This window comes from Gymnoscopelus braueri (assembly GCF_963280865.1).
Source record: "Gymnoscopelus braueri genome assembly, chromosome: 8".
NCBI classification, from domain to species: Eukaryota; Metazoa; Chordata; class Actinopteri; order Myctophiformes; family Myctophidae; genus Gymnoscopelus; species Gymnoscopelus braueri.
Genome location: NC_137609.1, coordinates 376074 through 395160, shown reverse-complemented (window position 1 = coordinate 395160; position 19087 = coordinate 376074). Strand labels below are relative to the sequence as shown.

Sequence of the window (19087 nt, the reverse complement as noted above, 5' to 3'; positions counted from 1 at the left end):
TGATATGCACCTAGGCTCATCCCTATGTTAATGTCCCAGGTGTGAGTCTGCAGCCTTTGTAAACTTGGTTGAGGTGTGAATTTAAAGTCGTTTAAAATCTATGAGTGTGCCTGCGCGTGCTCCTGGTCAAATAGGTTCCTGCACGCCGTGCAAGGCCGTCCCATGAACATTGCACCCCTTGGAGGCGACGCATTGTGAGCTTGTAGATCGGCTATTTTCAAATGGCCGAAATGTATAGGGCTGAAATGGTTAATGAATGTTTTCTAAGAACAATCTAAATGTAAAAAGGAACTAGTAACTAAAGTTTTCAAATAATTGTAGTGGAGTAAAAGTATAATATTTGCCTCGGAGATGTAGTGGAGTAGAAGTAAAAGTACTGAAAATTGGAAATACTCCAGTAAAGTAAAAATACCTCAAAATTGTACTTAAGTACAGTACTTGAGTAAATGTACTTAGTTACTTTACACCACTGACTAGCAGTGGCTCAGGACGTAATCTCTCAAGACAGATTCTGCTAACATCAGAATCTGTCAGCACCACTGCCATAAACATGTATTGTTGTTGTTAGTAGGAATAAACACAGAAGCACCCGGAAGGAAGTGGACTAATAAAGGGGGGGAGCCAAACCAAGTTCCTGTTTCTATACACAAAAAAGGAGGTGGTTTTTTTTCCCTTTTGTTTTACCGGATGGGTTCCCAGATTGCGCAGAACGTTCGATCCCAGTGACGTACTGGGCCCCTAATTCAGCCTGGGAATCTCAGTCAGAGAGGCTCTTAACTCATTCACTGCCAGAAATAAAACATTGTTTGCTACGCCAGTGCCAGGGAAAATCGGCGTTTTCCTTACCTTTCAACTAGTCACAGAATATTTATCTCCAGCATGATCGATCCCCCGATCGTTGCTAAACAGGGAGGGTTTCACCATGCTGGCAAATACAAAAAATATTTGAGACCCCCCGTTGGCTTGTTATAGGCCGTTGAATATAGCATGTCTCCTAAAAAATGCAGAGTAAAACCAGGGAGGCGGGATACAGGGTTTTGTCTAAATCAATTAACAAGGAAGTGAATGGAGGAGGATATCTTGGGATCACGCGATCTCCTGGATCTGTGTGTCTGAGGCAGAGTCCTGCACGGGTCCAATTTTGAGAACCCGCGCCCGCCCCGCCCGTCAATACTCAGATCCGTAGACCGACCCGTCACCCGTGATAATTTCAAAATACGAACCAGACCCGCCCCGCCCGTCAAATAAACGACCCGTTGTCCGCCCGTTTACCCGTGTAAAATGTAAATCCTATTGAAAAGTGTGTTGAAAAAGATAGCAGCCTTCAACAACAGTGCTACATTCAGTGGTCAGGTTTGTACAGAAAGCAAGTGAAGACGGAGGAGCGAGCTTAAGCCACGCGCGAACGCGCATCTACGCAGCAAACATGTGTCGTTGTTTATGTCATCAGATACTTTTAATTTGAAGGTTTAACAGGATGTTCAATGTGTTTTTGTGAGTTAAGATAACTGTCCAGCATGCTCCATGCAGTTGTGCTGTTAAGTTACACAAGTTACGTTGTTTGGGCGGAAACAGTGCTCTCTGATTTTCACAATAAAATGATACCCGCCCGCGATTAGTTCAGTACCGCCCGTCCCCGTACCCGTGATCTTATCAAAGTAACATTTTCACCCGTTTTCACCCGTCAAACGCGGGTACCCGTCGGGTATCCGCGGGTACCCGGCCCGTTGCAGGACTCTGGTCTGAGGATGAAATGGTCACTCATGTGTCAGTGAACAGCGCCATCTAGTGGGAAAAAAACACTGGAAACACTGGCACTGAATGAGTTAAGGTGCACGGCAAGGTCCCAAATACTAACCGATGAGAGGTATATTTTTGTATTTATAATAAATATATACAATGACAAATATACAATAATGATAAAATACTGGTGGTAATGGAAAGAAGAGTCAGATTTTGGTTCTTGTCTTAAACAGCTACAATAGCTTATAATTTTGTAGCAGCTTCAACAATGTGCAGAATATACAATCACTAATCAATAGCAGCAATTCTCAATCAAATGTACAAAAATCACAAGAGGAGTCAAGCATACATACTGTAGAAAAGAAGCAGAAGTAGAGGACTCTTATGAATGGGTGAAGTATGAACATGATTACATGCAAAAATGAGTCTGCATGCAATTAGAACTTTGCCTTGTTTGCTAAAACAAACAAGGGCAAAGCGACGTGTTGTGAGCTTAGATCGGTAGAAATGGAAAAAATAGAAACAATAAACATCAAAAAACTTTGAGAACCACTCCACTACACAAGTAAGACGCGCGAACGCTGGAAGCGAACGCAGATTGACTGAGGCTGCTATATTTCAACCACACTGTAGTAGTGCACTCTGCCGCACTCTGCCGGCTGTATACAGCAGACAATTGGACTCGAGTCATAGTGACTCGACTCGAGTCTGACTCGAGTCACATATTTGACGACTTGCGACTCGACTCGGACTTTGAAGGTAAAGACTTGCGACTCGACTCGGACTTGGAAGGTAAAAGACCAACGAGACTTGAGACTCGACTCGGACTTGCTAGCCAATGACTCCCGACTCGACTCGACTCGAGACAAGATGACTCGTGACTTGTTTTGTTTTTTTCACTGTGAATGATCTATGTGTGTACTGTGCAAACGGCACCGCCACCCTCAGCAGAGTCACTTTGCTTCTACGTCGGCTGCCGTCCAGTTATCATGAGTGCCAGTGTTGCCAGATTTCCAGTGAGCAAAAACAAGCAACCAGGTCTAGGAAAACCAGCCCAAAAGAAGCGAGTCAAGCGAATATGGGCCACATGAGCACTCCAACATATACACAGCTATTTCAAAATAGCAGATCTACAAGCTCACAACGCGTCGCGATGCGACGCCTTGTGAGCAGCTTGTAGATCGGCTATTTTCAAATAAAAACTTTCGGCGAAATTATAATAAGCAGATCTGGCAACGCTGATCAGTGCGTACAGAACAGCTGGGGCACACTGCGCCCCCACAGCAGCAGAAAAACAACAACAATGGCAACAGCAGTCCCCAAAGTCATACAATTTGCTTATAAAAACTACAATTCTGACGGAACGAGAAGAACAGCTCAATGCACGATATGCAAGGCTACAATAAAGGATAAAGAGGGCACCACATCAAACTTTGTACGGCACTTGCAGAATCCCGGCCATGAAGTCAAGTAAGTAAACCAACGTAAATGCCCGACCTGTGGCCAATGTAGCTAAAGCTAACATTAGTAGAAGACTAGAAGTGTGTGTGCATCATGTGTGTTGGAAATGAATAATACTACTAGTCGTTCGTGTTTTGTTTATGACCCCAGATAGCTAACGCCAAGCCAGAAATCAACAACAACAGTAGCACCAGCCAGCGAGATATACGTACTTGTAAACTTGAAAGTCACTCACCACTGTCGAATTAGGATCACACCGATCACCGATACTTTATCCATGGTAACAGCAAATGCAATAAAGTCTCTGCGTAATCCATCACTTTCTCAGGTCGCCACTTTTCCATTCTTCCGCAGGTTTAATAACTTCTAACTTCACTAAATCACTCCCACCAAACTTGAATTCCTTCCTTCCTTATTCCTTCCTTTTTTTCCACCAGAAGTTTCTCTCTGCTATATATAAGCTTAAAGAGATGCCTTTATTCCACTGTGTGTTGTAGCCTCTTCTCTTTTTTTTTTTACCAAGGACCCCTTAGCAAAAACAAACATAAAAACACGTGTACAGGGTTGCCAGATCTGCTTAGTGCTTATTATCATTTCCCTGCAAGATTTTATTTGAAAATTGCAGATCTACAAGCTCACAACGAGCTTGTAGATCTACTAGTATTTTCAAATAGCTGATGTAAATGTTAAAGTGCTCATGTGGCCCATAGTCGCTTCTTTTGGGCTGGTTTTCCTAGACCTGGTTGCTTGTTTCTCTCACAGAATCTGGCAACACTGCATGTGCTGTAGTAGATGGCTAAACTGTGCCTGATGGAAAATGACATATTAAAATACTACAAAACAAACACAGACGCGTCAAGATTATAGGCCTATAGATAAATGCCATTAATGTATTTCCTTTCCTGCATCATTTCACCCACAGTTTATCCAATATTCATTAATAATTAATATAATTATAGGCTATTTGTCTTTGACTGACCCAACTGCACCCAAACTGCAAAATGTACTGTCAGTAAATTATAATTAGTGGCAAGTGTGTGTGTTTGTGCATGCAGTTTTATGTCTGCTACACAGAAATGTCACACACCAATAACCTTTCTTGTTTTCTTCTGTTTCACAGATTTGAAGAGTACAAGAGGTGGAAGAAACAGCCAGTGCCTGGTCCCAGGCAGTCAGGGATTGGACAATTCTCTCTTCCTCTTGGTCAGCCCCTAGATGTATATAGCCAGACACACCCCAAACAGAGGGCCATCACCAACGCCATCGTTGAAGACCTAATAGTGCGGTGTAACCTTCCCCTAACTATAATGGAAAACGAAAACTTCCGTCACTTTCTCTCCGTAGTAGACCCCAAGTACACGGCCACCACTTATCGCTCTGTAATGAAGCAAGTACAAGGCTCTGTAGCAGAGACCCGCACAAAGCTCAAAGGGATCATCGCAGAAGCAGAAGATCTTTCAGTGACTGTAGACATATGGTCAGATCGTAGGATGCGGGGCTTTTTGGGTATCACTGCCCATGTCCTCACTACAGACAAAGGGCTGCGGCTGAATTCCCACTTGCTGGCCTGCAGTAGGTTCCGAGGATCACATACAGGAGAGAGGATCTCTGAAGCGTTTGAAGCCATCTGTGATGAATATGACATCAAACGCAAATTGAACTTTATAATCTGTGACAACGCAGCTAACATGAAAAAGGCCTTCTCGATCTGCTTCCCACCCCAAGAGGAAGAAGACCAAGATGATGATGATGAGAGCCTGGACGACTCAGAGATATGGGAAGATCTATCTGCGACTGATAAAGACATTGTTGAACAGGTGAATTGACAGACAGTTAAACATATTTGCGTATGATGGTTATTGTAGTAGTTATTAAATTTTCTGTTTTGTAATCTACAGGTCAGCCTTGTTTTGTTTACTCATTGTACTATTTATTTTCTGTCTTGTGCTCTCTGACAATACTGTTTATGTGAAGAAACCCAACTGAATGTATTTGTTTGAATTCAACAGGCACTAACCAAAGGAAGCCCCACACGCCTACAGTGCTTTGCTCATACGCTACAGTTGGTTGTAGGTGATGGCCTTAAGGAATCAAAGGCCGTAAGAGGTGCCACGGCAAAGTGCTCCAAACTCAGCTCTGTTCTGCACACATCTAGCTCCTTCCATGACAAGTTTGAAGAAGCGTTTGGCGATCGAGGGATTCCTGCTGCTGTGACCACACGATGGAGTTCAACCTACCGCCAACTGAATGCACTGCTCTCGTTTGACCATCAGGAACTGAGTGATGTTGTACAGGACGCAGGTTAGTGCTCCTGCTGCTCTGTCTGCTGTGTACTTAACTGTAGGTGGCCAGATCATGGCTTTAGCTCAGGAGAATGGGTTTTCTAATCAAAGGGTCCCATCCCGACTTTAGAATACCAATACCGTGACTTCTCTCTCTCCTCTCTCTCTCTCTCTAGGTAAACCGGAGCTGGATCTCTCAACGAGAGAGTGGAATCAACTCAAAGAACTGCGTGATATCCTCAAGCCCTTCGCAGAGGCCACTGATCTCACACAGGGCGAGATGTGCGTGACTGTCAGCGCCGTTCTCCCCTGTGTGTTGTCCCTAAACAACCACCTAGAGAAACAAAAGCAGCAGGTTGGTTATAGTTTCATTTTAAAACATTTGAACTACAGCTTCTTTCTTTCACACACACACACACACACACACACACACACACACACACACACACACACACACACACACACACACACACACACACACACACACACACACACACACACACACCCCTAATTCATTCATTCATTCATTCGTTCAGGCTCGCTTCCTGGGAAGTATGGTCAGGTCCCTTCAGACCTCCCTCAAAAGAAGATTCCGTGGGATCCTGGTCAATGTGAAAATGGAAACGGCAGCACCAGGCGATCCACAGCCTCTGCCTTTTGCGGACCCCCTGTATATCCGAGCAGCTGTCCTGGACCCAGCATACTCAATGATGTGGCTGGAACATGATGTCCTTGTCAACGATGACGTCAAGAGGGAGGTGTCTAACATGGTGGCAGGTCAGTGAATGACTGTACATTCTTTGTACATCTAATATAATGTGCTCGAATGCACTCAGGAAGACACCACAAGTGTAGTGTATGATGAAACTCTCACACACACCACTCATTCACTTTGCATACTTACTTAGTTCCCTTTATTATAGTTGTCTGTGTCATGGTGATCAAATTATGATGATCACAAAACTACCAATATATCAATTAACTGTTCACAATATTTCATGCTATATTTAGTGATAATAATTTGTTTTCCATTAGATCTGATCCTACGGGAAGTGCCAGCTGACCAGACACCCCAGAATCCAGAGAGAGAGGAGGAGCTGTTGGAGGAGGATGGCTCTGAGTCTGGGCTCTTCGCAGGATATCGGAAGCGCCGCAAGCAAGACATGACAAGGCCAGAAACTCAGCTGACCAATTACCTTGCCCTTGAGACTGATCAGAGTTGTCTCACATTTTGGGAGGCAAATAGAACGTCCTTCCCTGCACTTTATCCGATTGCCATTAGAGCACTTGCAGTGCCCGCAACTAGTGCGCCAGTCGAGAGAGTGTTCAGCCACGGTGGCATTATTTTGAGACCACACCGTTCGCGGATGAAGGGTGACACCCTCTCAAATCTTGTGTTTCTCAAGTGCAACAACAAGCTCTGAATGTACTGTATTTAATACAGGTACTACTTGCACTACTTGTTACTGTCATATAGTGTTAGATAGAACTTAGGTTTAACCCTACAGTATGTAAAGGTTATCTTGGAAAAGTTGAATTTCCCAAGCTCTTATTTTCTTTTAGAACTCTTATCTTTAGAATATTTTTATCTCTTTAGAATTGTCTTGGCAAACACCTCATTTATTTTAAGTTAAATGTTTTTATATAAGCACTTGCTTATAGTTCAGTTGTAAAATGTAGTTAGTAACTACATTTTTTTTGTACAATCAGCTTCAGGTCTAAATGAATGGGTTTAATGTATATTTCTCTTTGTTCTACTCAAACCAAACGCCTCAAGAGCTTTCACAATGTGCCACCAATCACTGGGCCATACACTGGCAGCCTATTTGGCAACAGGCCTTTGGTTTCTCTACTGTTTGAATATTCACTTGCCTTTAGTGCATTAATAGTTATAGCAAAAGTAATGTCCTTGAAGTTTGTTGTTTGTTACCTTTGACTTTGTTTAATGTTTACATGAGCACTTTGTTCACTTGCTCTAACTTTGTTTACAAAACAATACACTTGAAAACTACTCAGAAAGCCAGTGCCAGTTTCAGTTTGAGCCTGCCAGCCTGGTGCAAAATGTAAAAAAATAAACAATTTTGTTTCAAACATGCCATTTCTTTAGTGTAATTTAGCCTTTCCCTAGTTCTAACTAAATGATCAGACATGTAATGTTGTAATGGATTAATGAACAGCTTTATGCTGGTTTAATTCTTGACTTTAAGATACGGTTTCTTTTAAAGATATAAACCTGAGTGCTTTGTGGGTGGGCTGGGGAACAATAGTAGTGAGGGACTTGACACAACCTTGTGACTCGACTTGTGACTCGGCTTGACTTGCCCACAACAGAAAGACTTGGGACTCGACTTGGACTTGGGACCAAATGACTTGGGACTCGACTTGGACTCGGACCGGAGGGTTGGATTGACTTGGGACTCGACTTGGACTTGGGACCAAATGACTTGGGACTCGACTTGGGACTCGGACCTGAGGGTTGGATTGACTTGGGACTCGACTTGGACTTGGGACCAAATGACTTGGGACTCGACTTGGGACTCGGACCTGAGGGTTGGATTGACTTGGGACTCGACTTGGACTTGGGACCAAATGACTTGGGACTCGACTTGGACTTGGGACCAAACGACTTGGGACTCGACTTGGACTTGGGACCAAATGACTTGGGACTCGACTTGGACTCGGACCGGAGCGACTTGAACAATTGTCTGGTATACAGGCAGTGAAGCTGCTGGCATTTCAGCACGGAGTTTCGAGTCACATGGGGGCGCGAGCCAATGAGAGCGTGAACACACACGGAAAGACCATAAATAAGGGACAGACACACACACACACAACCCAAGCACGGTGATATAGTAAGCTCCACTTGGTCGGAGGCACGGCTTCGCCACGCCTCCTTCCGCGTTCGCAACAACACTTAACAGTGCGTGCATAACAACGCCTGGCGGAGGTTTGAGCTCTACTGAGAGCACCTTTCTAGTCGCTGAAATCAACTCAGACTGACTAAAGAAACGATTTTATGACGGTTCTACAACCTTGTGCCTTTTCTCAACTCTCCTCAATTCATCCATCCATTCCTTCATCCCCTCATCCCTTCCTCCATCCTTCCTCCACTCATCCTTCTACATGGTGGCTTTGATCATCGATTAGAGCCCCTCAGACACACACACACACGCACGCACGCACGCACGCACGCACGCACGCACACACACACACACACACACACGCCTCATGTCTTGCAGAATGTCATATTAACCCTCATTAACCGCCTCTCAAATACTAATGAGCGTGTGTGTGTGTGTGTAGGGGGGAGCAGAGAGAGAGGGGGAGAGAGATGGAACACAGACAGTATACAAACACACACACACACACACACACACACACATACACACACACACACACACACACACACACACACACACACACACACACACACACACACACACACACACACACACACACACACACACACACACACACACACACACACACACACACACACCCTCAGTATATAATGAAAATGTTAGACTAAGTAAAGCGTAACGTGACATGGTAATCAGTCTGGATGTGTTTCCATTAAGCTACTGCTTGGTTTGAGATTACTTATGTATAGAAAGATACGCACATTTACATGTAAGACAGACAGACAGACAGACAGACAGACAGACAGACAGACAGACAGACAGACAGACAGACAGACAGACAGACAGACAGGTGCATGAAAGAACAGTATGAAGCATTCTGGGGCACTAGGGCTGGAAATAGATCCTGGTACTGAAGACACACACGTGTGTGTGTGTGTGTGTGAGTGTGTGTGTGTGTGTGTGTGTATGTGTGTGTGTGTGTGTGTGTGTGTGTGTGTGTGTGTGTGTGTGTGTGTGTGTGTGTGTGTTTTGACTGCTGGGCAAATGGAGGTGTTGGAGACTGGGTGTTGGCCCCAGGCGGGACCCAGAGCGCCCCCTGGGGGCCCCAGGCGGGACCCCCAGCTGTGCAGACGTGGCTCCCAGCTGCGAGGCCTCGGGGCCAGACAGCTGTACAGAGAGGCCTCTTTCTCTCTCATGGTGCCTCTCTCTCTCTCTCTCTCTCTCTCTCTCTCTCTCTCTCTCTCTCTCTCTCTCTCTCTCTCTCTCTCTCTCTCTCTCCCCTATCTCTCTCCCCCTCTCCCCATACATGTCACATTGATTACATCATCAGTCGCCCGATCATCGTTTTGGTCTAATTATCAGAAAGAAAGAAAATGCATCCGTTGAGAAAATTTCATAAACATTTTTTAAACATTTCATAAAAAAATAGGTGGCATTAACATAATGTGTCACATTGTGGTGTGCTGTGAACTTGTAGATCTGCTCTTTGCTTTATATGTTTATTTAGAAAGTATAAAATGGTTATGTTTACGTTACTGTATGTCGATGGATTGAATATAGGACCACTGCCCTGTGCAGACGGACGGACGGATGGATGCGCATGCACACACACACACACACACACACACACACACACACACACACACACACACACACACACACACACACACACACACACACACACACCCACACGCAGAGCACGAGCTTTCAGGGAATATATGATTTAGGAATTGAGTGCCTATGGTGACATAACTCGGACGGCGCCGAGTCGGCTCAAAGCGGATTTCGCTCGCTCGCTTTAGCTCGCTCGGCGGTGCCTCCCGTGACTCAAGTCCGCTGGAGACGGCGATCCTCCGATGTTTTAACCGTTGCTTTTGACCGGATCGTCAAAAACGCTGAGAACTGGATTTCCGCGTTGCTGCAACGTGGAAATCCCGAAAAGTCAACATGTGCCTCAGCCCCCTTCACGTCACATAATATGCCTTTTGCGGAGTGAGACAGTGTTGGAAATACACACAAAAAGCTAAAATATGGAGATAGGCAGTGGTGGAAAAAGTACTCAAATGTTGTACTTAAGTAAAAGTATCAATAATGCAATATAGAGGTACTCTGTTACAAGTAAAAGTCTGGAATAAAACATTTACTTGAGTAAATGTAAAAAAGTATTGGTATCTAAATGTACTTAAAAGTACCAAAAGTAAAAGTACTTAAATGTTTGTGACACGTTGTGAGCTTGTAGATCTGCTATTTTCAAATAGCCTAGGTAGAAAATAAGGGTAATTATATTTAATTATAAAACATAATGTATGTTTTATAATGTTATTATTTATTTCTGCAAAGTAACTAGTATCTAAAGTTTTCAAATAATTGCAGTGGAGTAAAAGTACAATATTTGCCTCTGAGATGTAGTGGAGTAGAAGTAAAAGTATTGGAAATTGGAAATACTCAAGTAAAGTACAAATACCTAAAATTGTACTTTTAAGTACAGTACTTAAGTAAATGTACTTAGTTACTTTACACCACTGGAGATAGGAGGTTCTTCTGCCCCGACAGCAACGATATTATTTTTCAAATATCTCGTGCTTCTTCTCTCTGGGCACCGGACCACATACCATGCAGGTTATTGGCACAACCAAGCCATTATCCTACACTTCAGTACATGTTGGCAGTGCTGGGTACCCTCCAGAGTGTTCATATAACTCTGATTGAACTCTTTCGGAGCAGAGGGTTGATAATTGAGGGCCCGGCGCGGGGCCAATATCGGTATTGACCCATTAAAACCAGGAACGCATCTGTGTAACCACTTTAACCATTATTTTATACTTTGCACAATTCAAAAAGAGCAAATATACGAGCTTGTAGATCTGCTATAAAAAAAATGTTGTGAACATTTGTGCAAATCTTTAAAAAAGAAAACATATATATATATTTATTTTTTAAAGGGAACATTTAAAGCGAATATGTTCCAGGGACCCCCAGAAGCAAATATTTGAGTTAAAACTGTTCCCTTAAAAAATATATATATTCAAAGATTTGCACAAATGTTCATGATTTTTCAAAGAATTGCAGATCTACAAGTTCATAGCGCGGCACTCGGTGCCGCGATATGAGCTTGTATATCTGCTATTTTTGAAAAAAAATTCATAACTCCATCCCGGGTCCGCCGCAGCTAAAAACCCACGCCTTTGGGACTTGCTCTAAATCGCATATTTTAACACATCAAGTGCCAGAGGTTTTTTAAAACAGGGTACATCCAGTGCCATCGTTCTTACCATTTACGCTGATGTGTTTAGAGCTGTAGACGCCTCAACGAGGACCCGGATGTAAACAAAGGGTGTGTGCGTGATGGTCGAGGGTCCCGACTAACGACTGGAACAATAATATTTCTAACGCGATCCGCCATTGTAGAGTGATCGCCCGTCGAAAATGGCTCGTTTTCACCACGGTAAAAAGATATGGAGATATGGACCTTTTTCTCTAGATCCTATCATTGGAGCGGACGGAGGGCACGTTTTTTTTAACTGGATTCACATCCGCCCATTCCATTTTACAGGGTCCGCGGATAATTCCTAAGTTGCGTTAGAGCGCCCCATGTGGGGAAAAAAAAAGACAAACATTGAAAACACGAAGATCTACGGTTATGGCACTCGACGGGTGTATTTGCAAAACTGTGGCACTCATTGTGTTTTATTTTTTTTGGGTGAGATCTGATAATTATGCATAGTGTTAGAACACTATGCAACGTGATTGTCTTAGTGCGCCCCACCGGAAGCCCTCATGAACGTCAGATCTCACCCGGGAAAAAGAACAAAAAAAGCTATTAAAATGTAGCCTGACACTCAGCCTGAATTTTTATTTAGTTTCACTCCATTATTCAGTCTGAAAGCCCTCTCAGTGCAGCCGTTTTCTGAGATGTGGGCGTGGCCAAAGTTGGACTCTTTGGCGATTGGTTCATACTGGATTACCCCGATCCCGATTTGCCGTACAGATTTGCAAACGAGAAACCCCCGCCTTCGACAGCGTCACCAGACCCTGAATGCGAGGCTAGCGATTCAGGGGGTGGAGCCAGGCTAATTAAAAAAGGTAAGAAAAACGTAGGGCGAAATTCTCCTTTAAAGCAGGGGTCTTCAACAGGTGGTCCCGGACCCCTAAGGGGTCCTCAGAGTTACTACAGGGGGTCCGCCAAATCTTTGTTTGATAGGATTTTTTTTTTTTTTTTACTTAAACCACTTGAACCCTAGCATCTCTTTTCTGAGGAGAAGTTTAGCCAAAAATAGCTCACAACGCCTCGCAGCGCGAGACGTTGTGAGCTTGTAGATCGGCTATTTTTGGCAAAGAGTTATACGTGTAGAAGGTAAAAAGAGCAGCAAAAATGTAATCTGAAACACAATTTTATACAATATAGAGGGGGTCCCTGCTTCATCTCTCTCTCTATCAACTAGGGGGTCCTTGGCCTGAAAACGTTCATGACCCCTCCTGGGTTAAGTACATGTTGGCAGAGTGTTGATATAACTGTGATTTCAGAGCAGAGGTCCCGAGGGGACCCGTCCCCCCGTCCCCCCGTCACCAGTGGGTTGACAAAGGGGCGCGGGCGGCGGCGCGGGGGCCAATATTTGTATTAAAGCAGTGCATGGTTCTCAACCTTTTCGCCCACTTGAGAAAATCGTGTATGTATTCACGGTCGCCCACCCACCTGACCACTAATCTGAAATTAAGCATACAAGAATGCCCGAAGGACATCAATAAAACATGAATAAATCATCAAACCCACACATACTATATACTGTAAAATCCAGTGGTGTAAAGTAACATTACTCAAGTACTGTACTCAAATACAATTTTGAGTATTTCCAATTTTCAGTACTTTTACTTCTACTCCACTACATCTCAGAGGCAAATATTGTACTTTTACTCCACTAAAATGATTTGACAGCTTAGGTTACGAGTTACTTTGCAGATATAAGTTATTACATTATAAAATAAACATTAACCACTTCAGCCCTATTTTATACCTAGGCTATTTGAAAATAGCCGATCTACAAGCTCACAATGCTATTTTGAAACATTTTAGTACTTTTACTTTTGGTACTTTAAGAATATTAAGATGCCAAGTAATATAAGATACTTATATTCAATAATATTAAGATACTTAAGTAAAATATCTGAGTACTTTTTCCACCACTGGTAAAATCCCAAGCGCTCCTGTAACACAGCAGGGAGGGAGGGGGGGGGGGGGGGGGGGCACAGAGACCTGTCTTCACTGAGCCCTCGAAAAATCCTCTTCAGTATCACCATGGGATTCTGTGTGTGTGTGTGTGTGTGTGTGTGTGTGTGTGTGTGTGTGTGTGTGTGTGTGTGTGTGTGTGTGTGTGTGTGTGTGTGTGTGTGTGTGTGTGTGTGTGTGTGTGTGTGTGTGTGTGTGGTATTGAGCATGCTAATACCTTCCATGTAATTCCACATATTAAACCACATGCTGGGGATCATGACGGATCTCTCTCACACACACACACACACACACACACACACACACACACACACACACACACACACACACACACACACACACACACACACACACACACACACACACACACACACACACACGCATCAAACCTATGTGTATAGAGGTTTATATGGCTTCAGATGTGACGAGAGAGAGAGAGAGAGAGAGAGAGAGAGAGAGAGAGAGAGAGAGAGAGAGAGAGAGAGAGAGAGAGAGAGAGAGAGGGGTCTAATAAAAAGAGGACAGATGTAGGAATGGACAGATCATAAAGACGTAAATGTGTTAATTTCTATGTGACTATAAGCTCCAGTCACCGGCTTTACTGGAGGTGTGTGTGTGTGTGTGTGTGTGTGTGTGTGTGTGTGTGTGTGTGTGTGTGTGTGTGTGTGTGTGTGTGTGTGTGTGTGTGTGTGTGTGTGTGTGTGTGTGTGTGTGTGTGTGTGTGTGTGTGAGTGAGTGAGTGAGTGAGTGAGTGAGTGAGAGAGATTATTATGTTTTGTGCTGACAGACTGCAATTGGGATCAAAGACCCTCCCCCCCCCCCCACACACACACACACACACACACACACAAGTGTGTATAGGCACGCAGTCACCAACACACATAGGCTAACGCATGCTTTTGATCTTCAATCAATGGTACATTGTGTGGCGAACGGTGTGTGTGTGTGTGTGTGTGTGTGTGTGTGTGTGTGTGTGTGTGTGTGTGTGTGTGTGTGTGTGTGTGTGTGTGTGTGTGTGTGTGTGTGTGTGTGTGTCACTGCTGAATAGGTGTTTGTCACTAAACTGACACCGTTAGATATAAAACATGGAAGTCTATTCAACACTTCCACACAAAGTGCTGAAGCCGTCTTCTTCCCAGAGCCAAGCATCCGGCTTCCACGTAGTGTTGACTTTGACAGCACATTTTTATTCAGTTTTAGCCATAGTCTTTTGAATCAAATTCCATTTAGTTACTGTTAGATTAGTTTTAGTTGACTAAATATCACAACATTATAGTCGACTAAATCTACAGTTGATTTAGTCGACTAAAATGTATGTTGGCGGTGCATTGATGGCGTCATAATGGCTGATTTTACACTTGGTTGCATGCTGAAAATAGCAGATCTACAAGCTCACAACGCGCCGCAGAGCGACACGGTGTGTGCTTGTGCTATTTTCAAAGCGCAACACCGGAACACATCCAAACAATGTCTTTTAGTTCTACTGGATCTCTTCTCCACTAGTCCCTCAATAACATGTTTATTTGTTGACGAAATTGTCAATATATTCAGTGTTAGTCATCATAGCTTAGTTTTTATTTAGTTTTCGTCAGTGAAAAAAGGTAGTCGACCAACACTTTTCGTCATAGTTTTAGTCGACAAAATCAATGCTGGTGAATAGTTCAATCCTCCTGATTATGTCTGACAACCCTGTCATTTACGTTGAATCATTAGTACAACCATGAGAAGTCCACCTTCACGTCGTTTCAGATATTTTGGCCAATGGCCAGCTAGAGGTTCAGACCGCTACGCAGCCTTCACACCTAGGGATGGGAAAATTACATGTCACGATTATTGTGACAAAACTTAATGCGATCAATGGTATTATCGCGATAATCAAAATATACTGGGGGGGGGGGGGGGGGGGGGCGTTTGCCAAAAAATAGCAGATCTACAAGCTTGCGCAACGCGTTGAGCTTGTAGATCTGCTATTTTTGGAAATTGTATTGAATTTGCAGCTCGACAAAAGCTAATCCCGTCCCATCCCTATTCACACCTACGTGGCACTGCCAATCCGACCTTTATGTCTGAGTCATAGCGTTTTTTTGTGCCCATATTTGGAGCTGACTGATTTGTTTGCGGCTGATGCCGTGACGACACATTGAGGTTAGACAACACACTCCATATTTGGTCGTAGCTGCATTGGGAACTCCTTATATGGTTATGGACGTATAGAGGTCCGTCTGCCCGCCGGCCCGCCGTCCCATTAGCCAATGTTAATATAGGATAACACAGTTACAGGACATTCAAATGGTTGATAAGTTCTAATGTTGTGGGCAGCTATAGACGCTGTGTGCGAGGGCTCTGGACATAATATCCAAAGCACTCCTCTGCTCCTACAACGGTGTCTGTGACAAGGTTATTATAGTTAACGAAAACTAACAAAATGATAACCTTGGTCTTGATCGATTGATCAGTCCATCGGTCCATCCATCCGTCTGTCCGTCCGTCCGACTTTTCTCTCTATATATTATGTTCTGCAGGTGAAACGTAACCACACACAGAGAGCACTTTGGAGATCATGGCTACTAAGCACCTTGGGGGGTTTCAAACCATCAACCAGCAGCCAGAAGGTGGAAGTCATTAAGGAGGTCTCCCCTGGTGCATTATAATAGCACATCATTTAATACATACATAGACAAATATCCACCAAACCTCCATCTCCGCAAATAATAACCCTTCAACTTTTAGATGGGAAATTATTGGAAGGTGTTTGGTTCAGATTAAACGCAGAAGGGGTCATTTCACATTTAAGGTCATTATATCTAAGGCGGGGGTCTGGGGTCATGTCATATTAACCCGTGGCATTGATGGGGGGGGGGACTGTTGTGTGTGCTCAGCAACACAGCCCTGGAACCCCTCAGAGACTGTTTTCTGATTGATTGAGGTGTTTATTGAAAGAAATAAGTCCATACAATGCATAATAAACACAATACATGTATGTACCGGAGACTCCACTGGTCATCACATTATTGGCTTAGGAATGCGAAAAAATGAGTAATCGACTTTTTTTATAGGGGAAAAAAGTCATTTTGGGGTGAACTATCCCTTTTAGTGTGAACAGGGTTTTCACTCACTATAGCGGTGCTGAGTCAGGTATATCCATGCAGGGTCATGTGACCCCTAGCAAACAATACACAATGGTCTGTTATTATACAGCCATCCATCCTCACTGACACATGGAGGTGTGTGTGTGTGTGTGTGTGTGTGTGTGTGTGTGTGTGTGTGTGTGTGTGTGTGTGTGCGTGCGTGTGCGTGTGCGTGTGCGTGTGTGTGTGTGTGTGTGTGTGTATGTGTGTGTGTGTGTGTGTGTGTGCGCGTGTGTGTGCGTGTCTGTGTAATAAGGTCAGGTCAAAGTGTGCATAATGTATAACCTCCTGCATGACTGCAGGTTCAAAGTCTTGCTCAAGGACACTTTGTTGGACATGCTGCCAGCCACACAGACCCAGGATTGGAACCGATCCCCTACCTACCTATGTAGCTACCACTCTACCTTATTCGTTTTTGTAACATTCTTGAGCCAATAATCCAATATTTGTCTAGTTGAAGTTAACAGGAGAGCAATCTTAACAAGAGCAAAACCATGTGTAATCCATTATCTTTGAACCAGTAGGCTCATCAGTGATTAACACCGTGAGAGTTGTTTTGGAGTTTATTTTATTATTTTACACACGCACACACACACACACACACACACACACACACACACACACACACACACACACACACACACACACACACACACACACACACACACACACACACACAGCTCGTAGATCAGCTACTTTCGACCTTTTTCGTGAAACTAAGTATACAGGCGGTTAAAATGACCCTATATGGTTGACCGGAGTCAAAAAGTGCGACTCCCTATACCTCCTTCTAAACCGCCATAAAAGAGCACCTGTAATTTGCAACTGGACCTAGACAAGTCTTCTAGTGTGGCAAAAATAAGTCTATTGCTCCTAGTGTTGATGGTTTCTTGTATTGTATGTCTTTATTATGTCTTGATGAATTGAATACACAGGACCACTATGGAAACAACCCCTCAGACCTTTTTGTGTTATCCTTTTAGCATTATCGTATAACTGTACCTCTGTACTTTTTGCAAGCTGTTAGCATATTCCCTGCCATTGACGGAGATCTATGTCAATACAAAATAAAACATGTTTTTTAGCGATTACGCTAGAGGGCGCTCTTCGCCAACCTATGAATGATGCCTTTACTGCGAGAAAACGAGACACATTCAACTGCCGATAACGACAGAACGGATGACCGCGGTTGCAATGTTTTTGTTCCCGTGGAGGGAACTCGTCCTTCCAGTGGGTGAGACTCGTCCTTCCACGGAGACATTGTTTGTTAACATTCGGGTTGAAAAAAAGATCGGTGGATCGTCAAAAAGACTCAAAATAAACCGACGGCAGTGGTGGATTAATTAATCAATTAAGTAATTAATACCTGGCAATTAATGTGTTAATAAAATATTCAATCAATCAATCAAAGTGCTTGATTTGCTAGTGTATTTCAACAACTTTTACTCAGGTATAAGAAAAAGAGAAAGCCACTGAGTTTCACCAGTGGGAGTATTTTAGGCTGGTATCGGTGGCGTGCCTCAGGGCCCCTGTCGAGGTCCCGGGTCCTCTGAATGATTCAGTGTGTTCCCCGTGCTTACAGCAGCTGTTAGTGTGGTGGAGCTGGAGCTGTAGCATTATAATCACTTCAGGGCCCGAGAGAAGCGTGTTGAGCTTCAATGTAAGTTGTGTTTGGCAAGGCTGGGACACGCTGAGGCGGGAGACCATAACTAGGAGTCACCCGTTACGAAAAAATAACAAAAGAAAACAACACGACAACCTGAGAGGGAAAGAGGGAGGGAGAGAGAGAGAGAGAGAGAGAGAGAGAGAGAGAGAGAGAGAGAGAGGAGAGAGGGAGAGAGAGAGAGAGAGAGAGAGAGAGAGAGAGAGAGAGAGAGAGAGAGAGAGAGAGAGAGAGAATCACAGAGAAAAGCCTGATTCATATGTCGTACGATGGTGTTACGTGCAGAAAATAGCCACGTGCGACGCATTGTGAGTTTGTATATCTGCTATTTACAGTGCAACACCGTATGAAGAAGATTAAGGAAAAGTATAGGAAATTGGACGAAACAACACAGAGAGAGACAAATAAGAGAGAGTTAGATATATGAGGAGAGAGAGAGAGAGAGAGAGAGAGAGAGAGAGAGAGAGAGAGAGAGAGAGAGAGAGAGAGAGAGAGAGAGAGAGAGAGAGAGAGAGAGAGAGGTAGAGGTATTGGGAGATATTGGGAGAGACAGTGACAGAGTCAGTCAGAGTCTAGACTGAGAGAACGAGACCAATCGATGGTCTTGAAGGGCGGATACAAACCCAGCCGCCCGGATTCGTCTGACTGAATTTGCACCCTATGGCCAGAACAATATAGAAGTATGTGTTTTTGGCTGGGGTTTGACTGGACTGCTGCATTACTAC

The 19087-nt window shown here is 43.9% G+C and overlaps 1 protein-coding gene across 1 annotated transcript; it reads left to right on the top strand.

The window, feature by feature from the left end:
• Positions 1-5750: 5750 nt before the first annotated feature.
• LOC308090086 (uncharacterized protein) lies at positions 5751-18313 on the top strand (the record flags this gene model as incomplete). Its single annotated transcript, XM_080435114.1, has 4 exons — positions 5751-5841; positions 6023-6263; positions 6522-6704; positions 18282-18313. The coding sequence occupies exons 1-4, from the start codon at positions 5767-5769 to the stop codon at positions 18311-18313; spliced, it is 531 nt and encodes a 176-aa protein (XP_080291240.1). The 5' UTR covers positions 5751-5766.
• Positions 18314-19087: the final 774 nt, after the last annotated feature.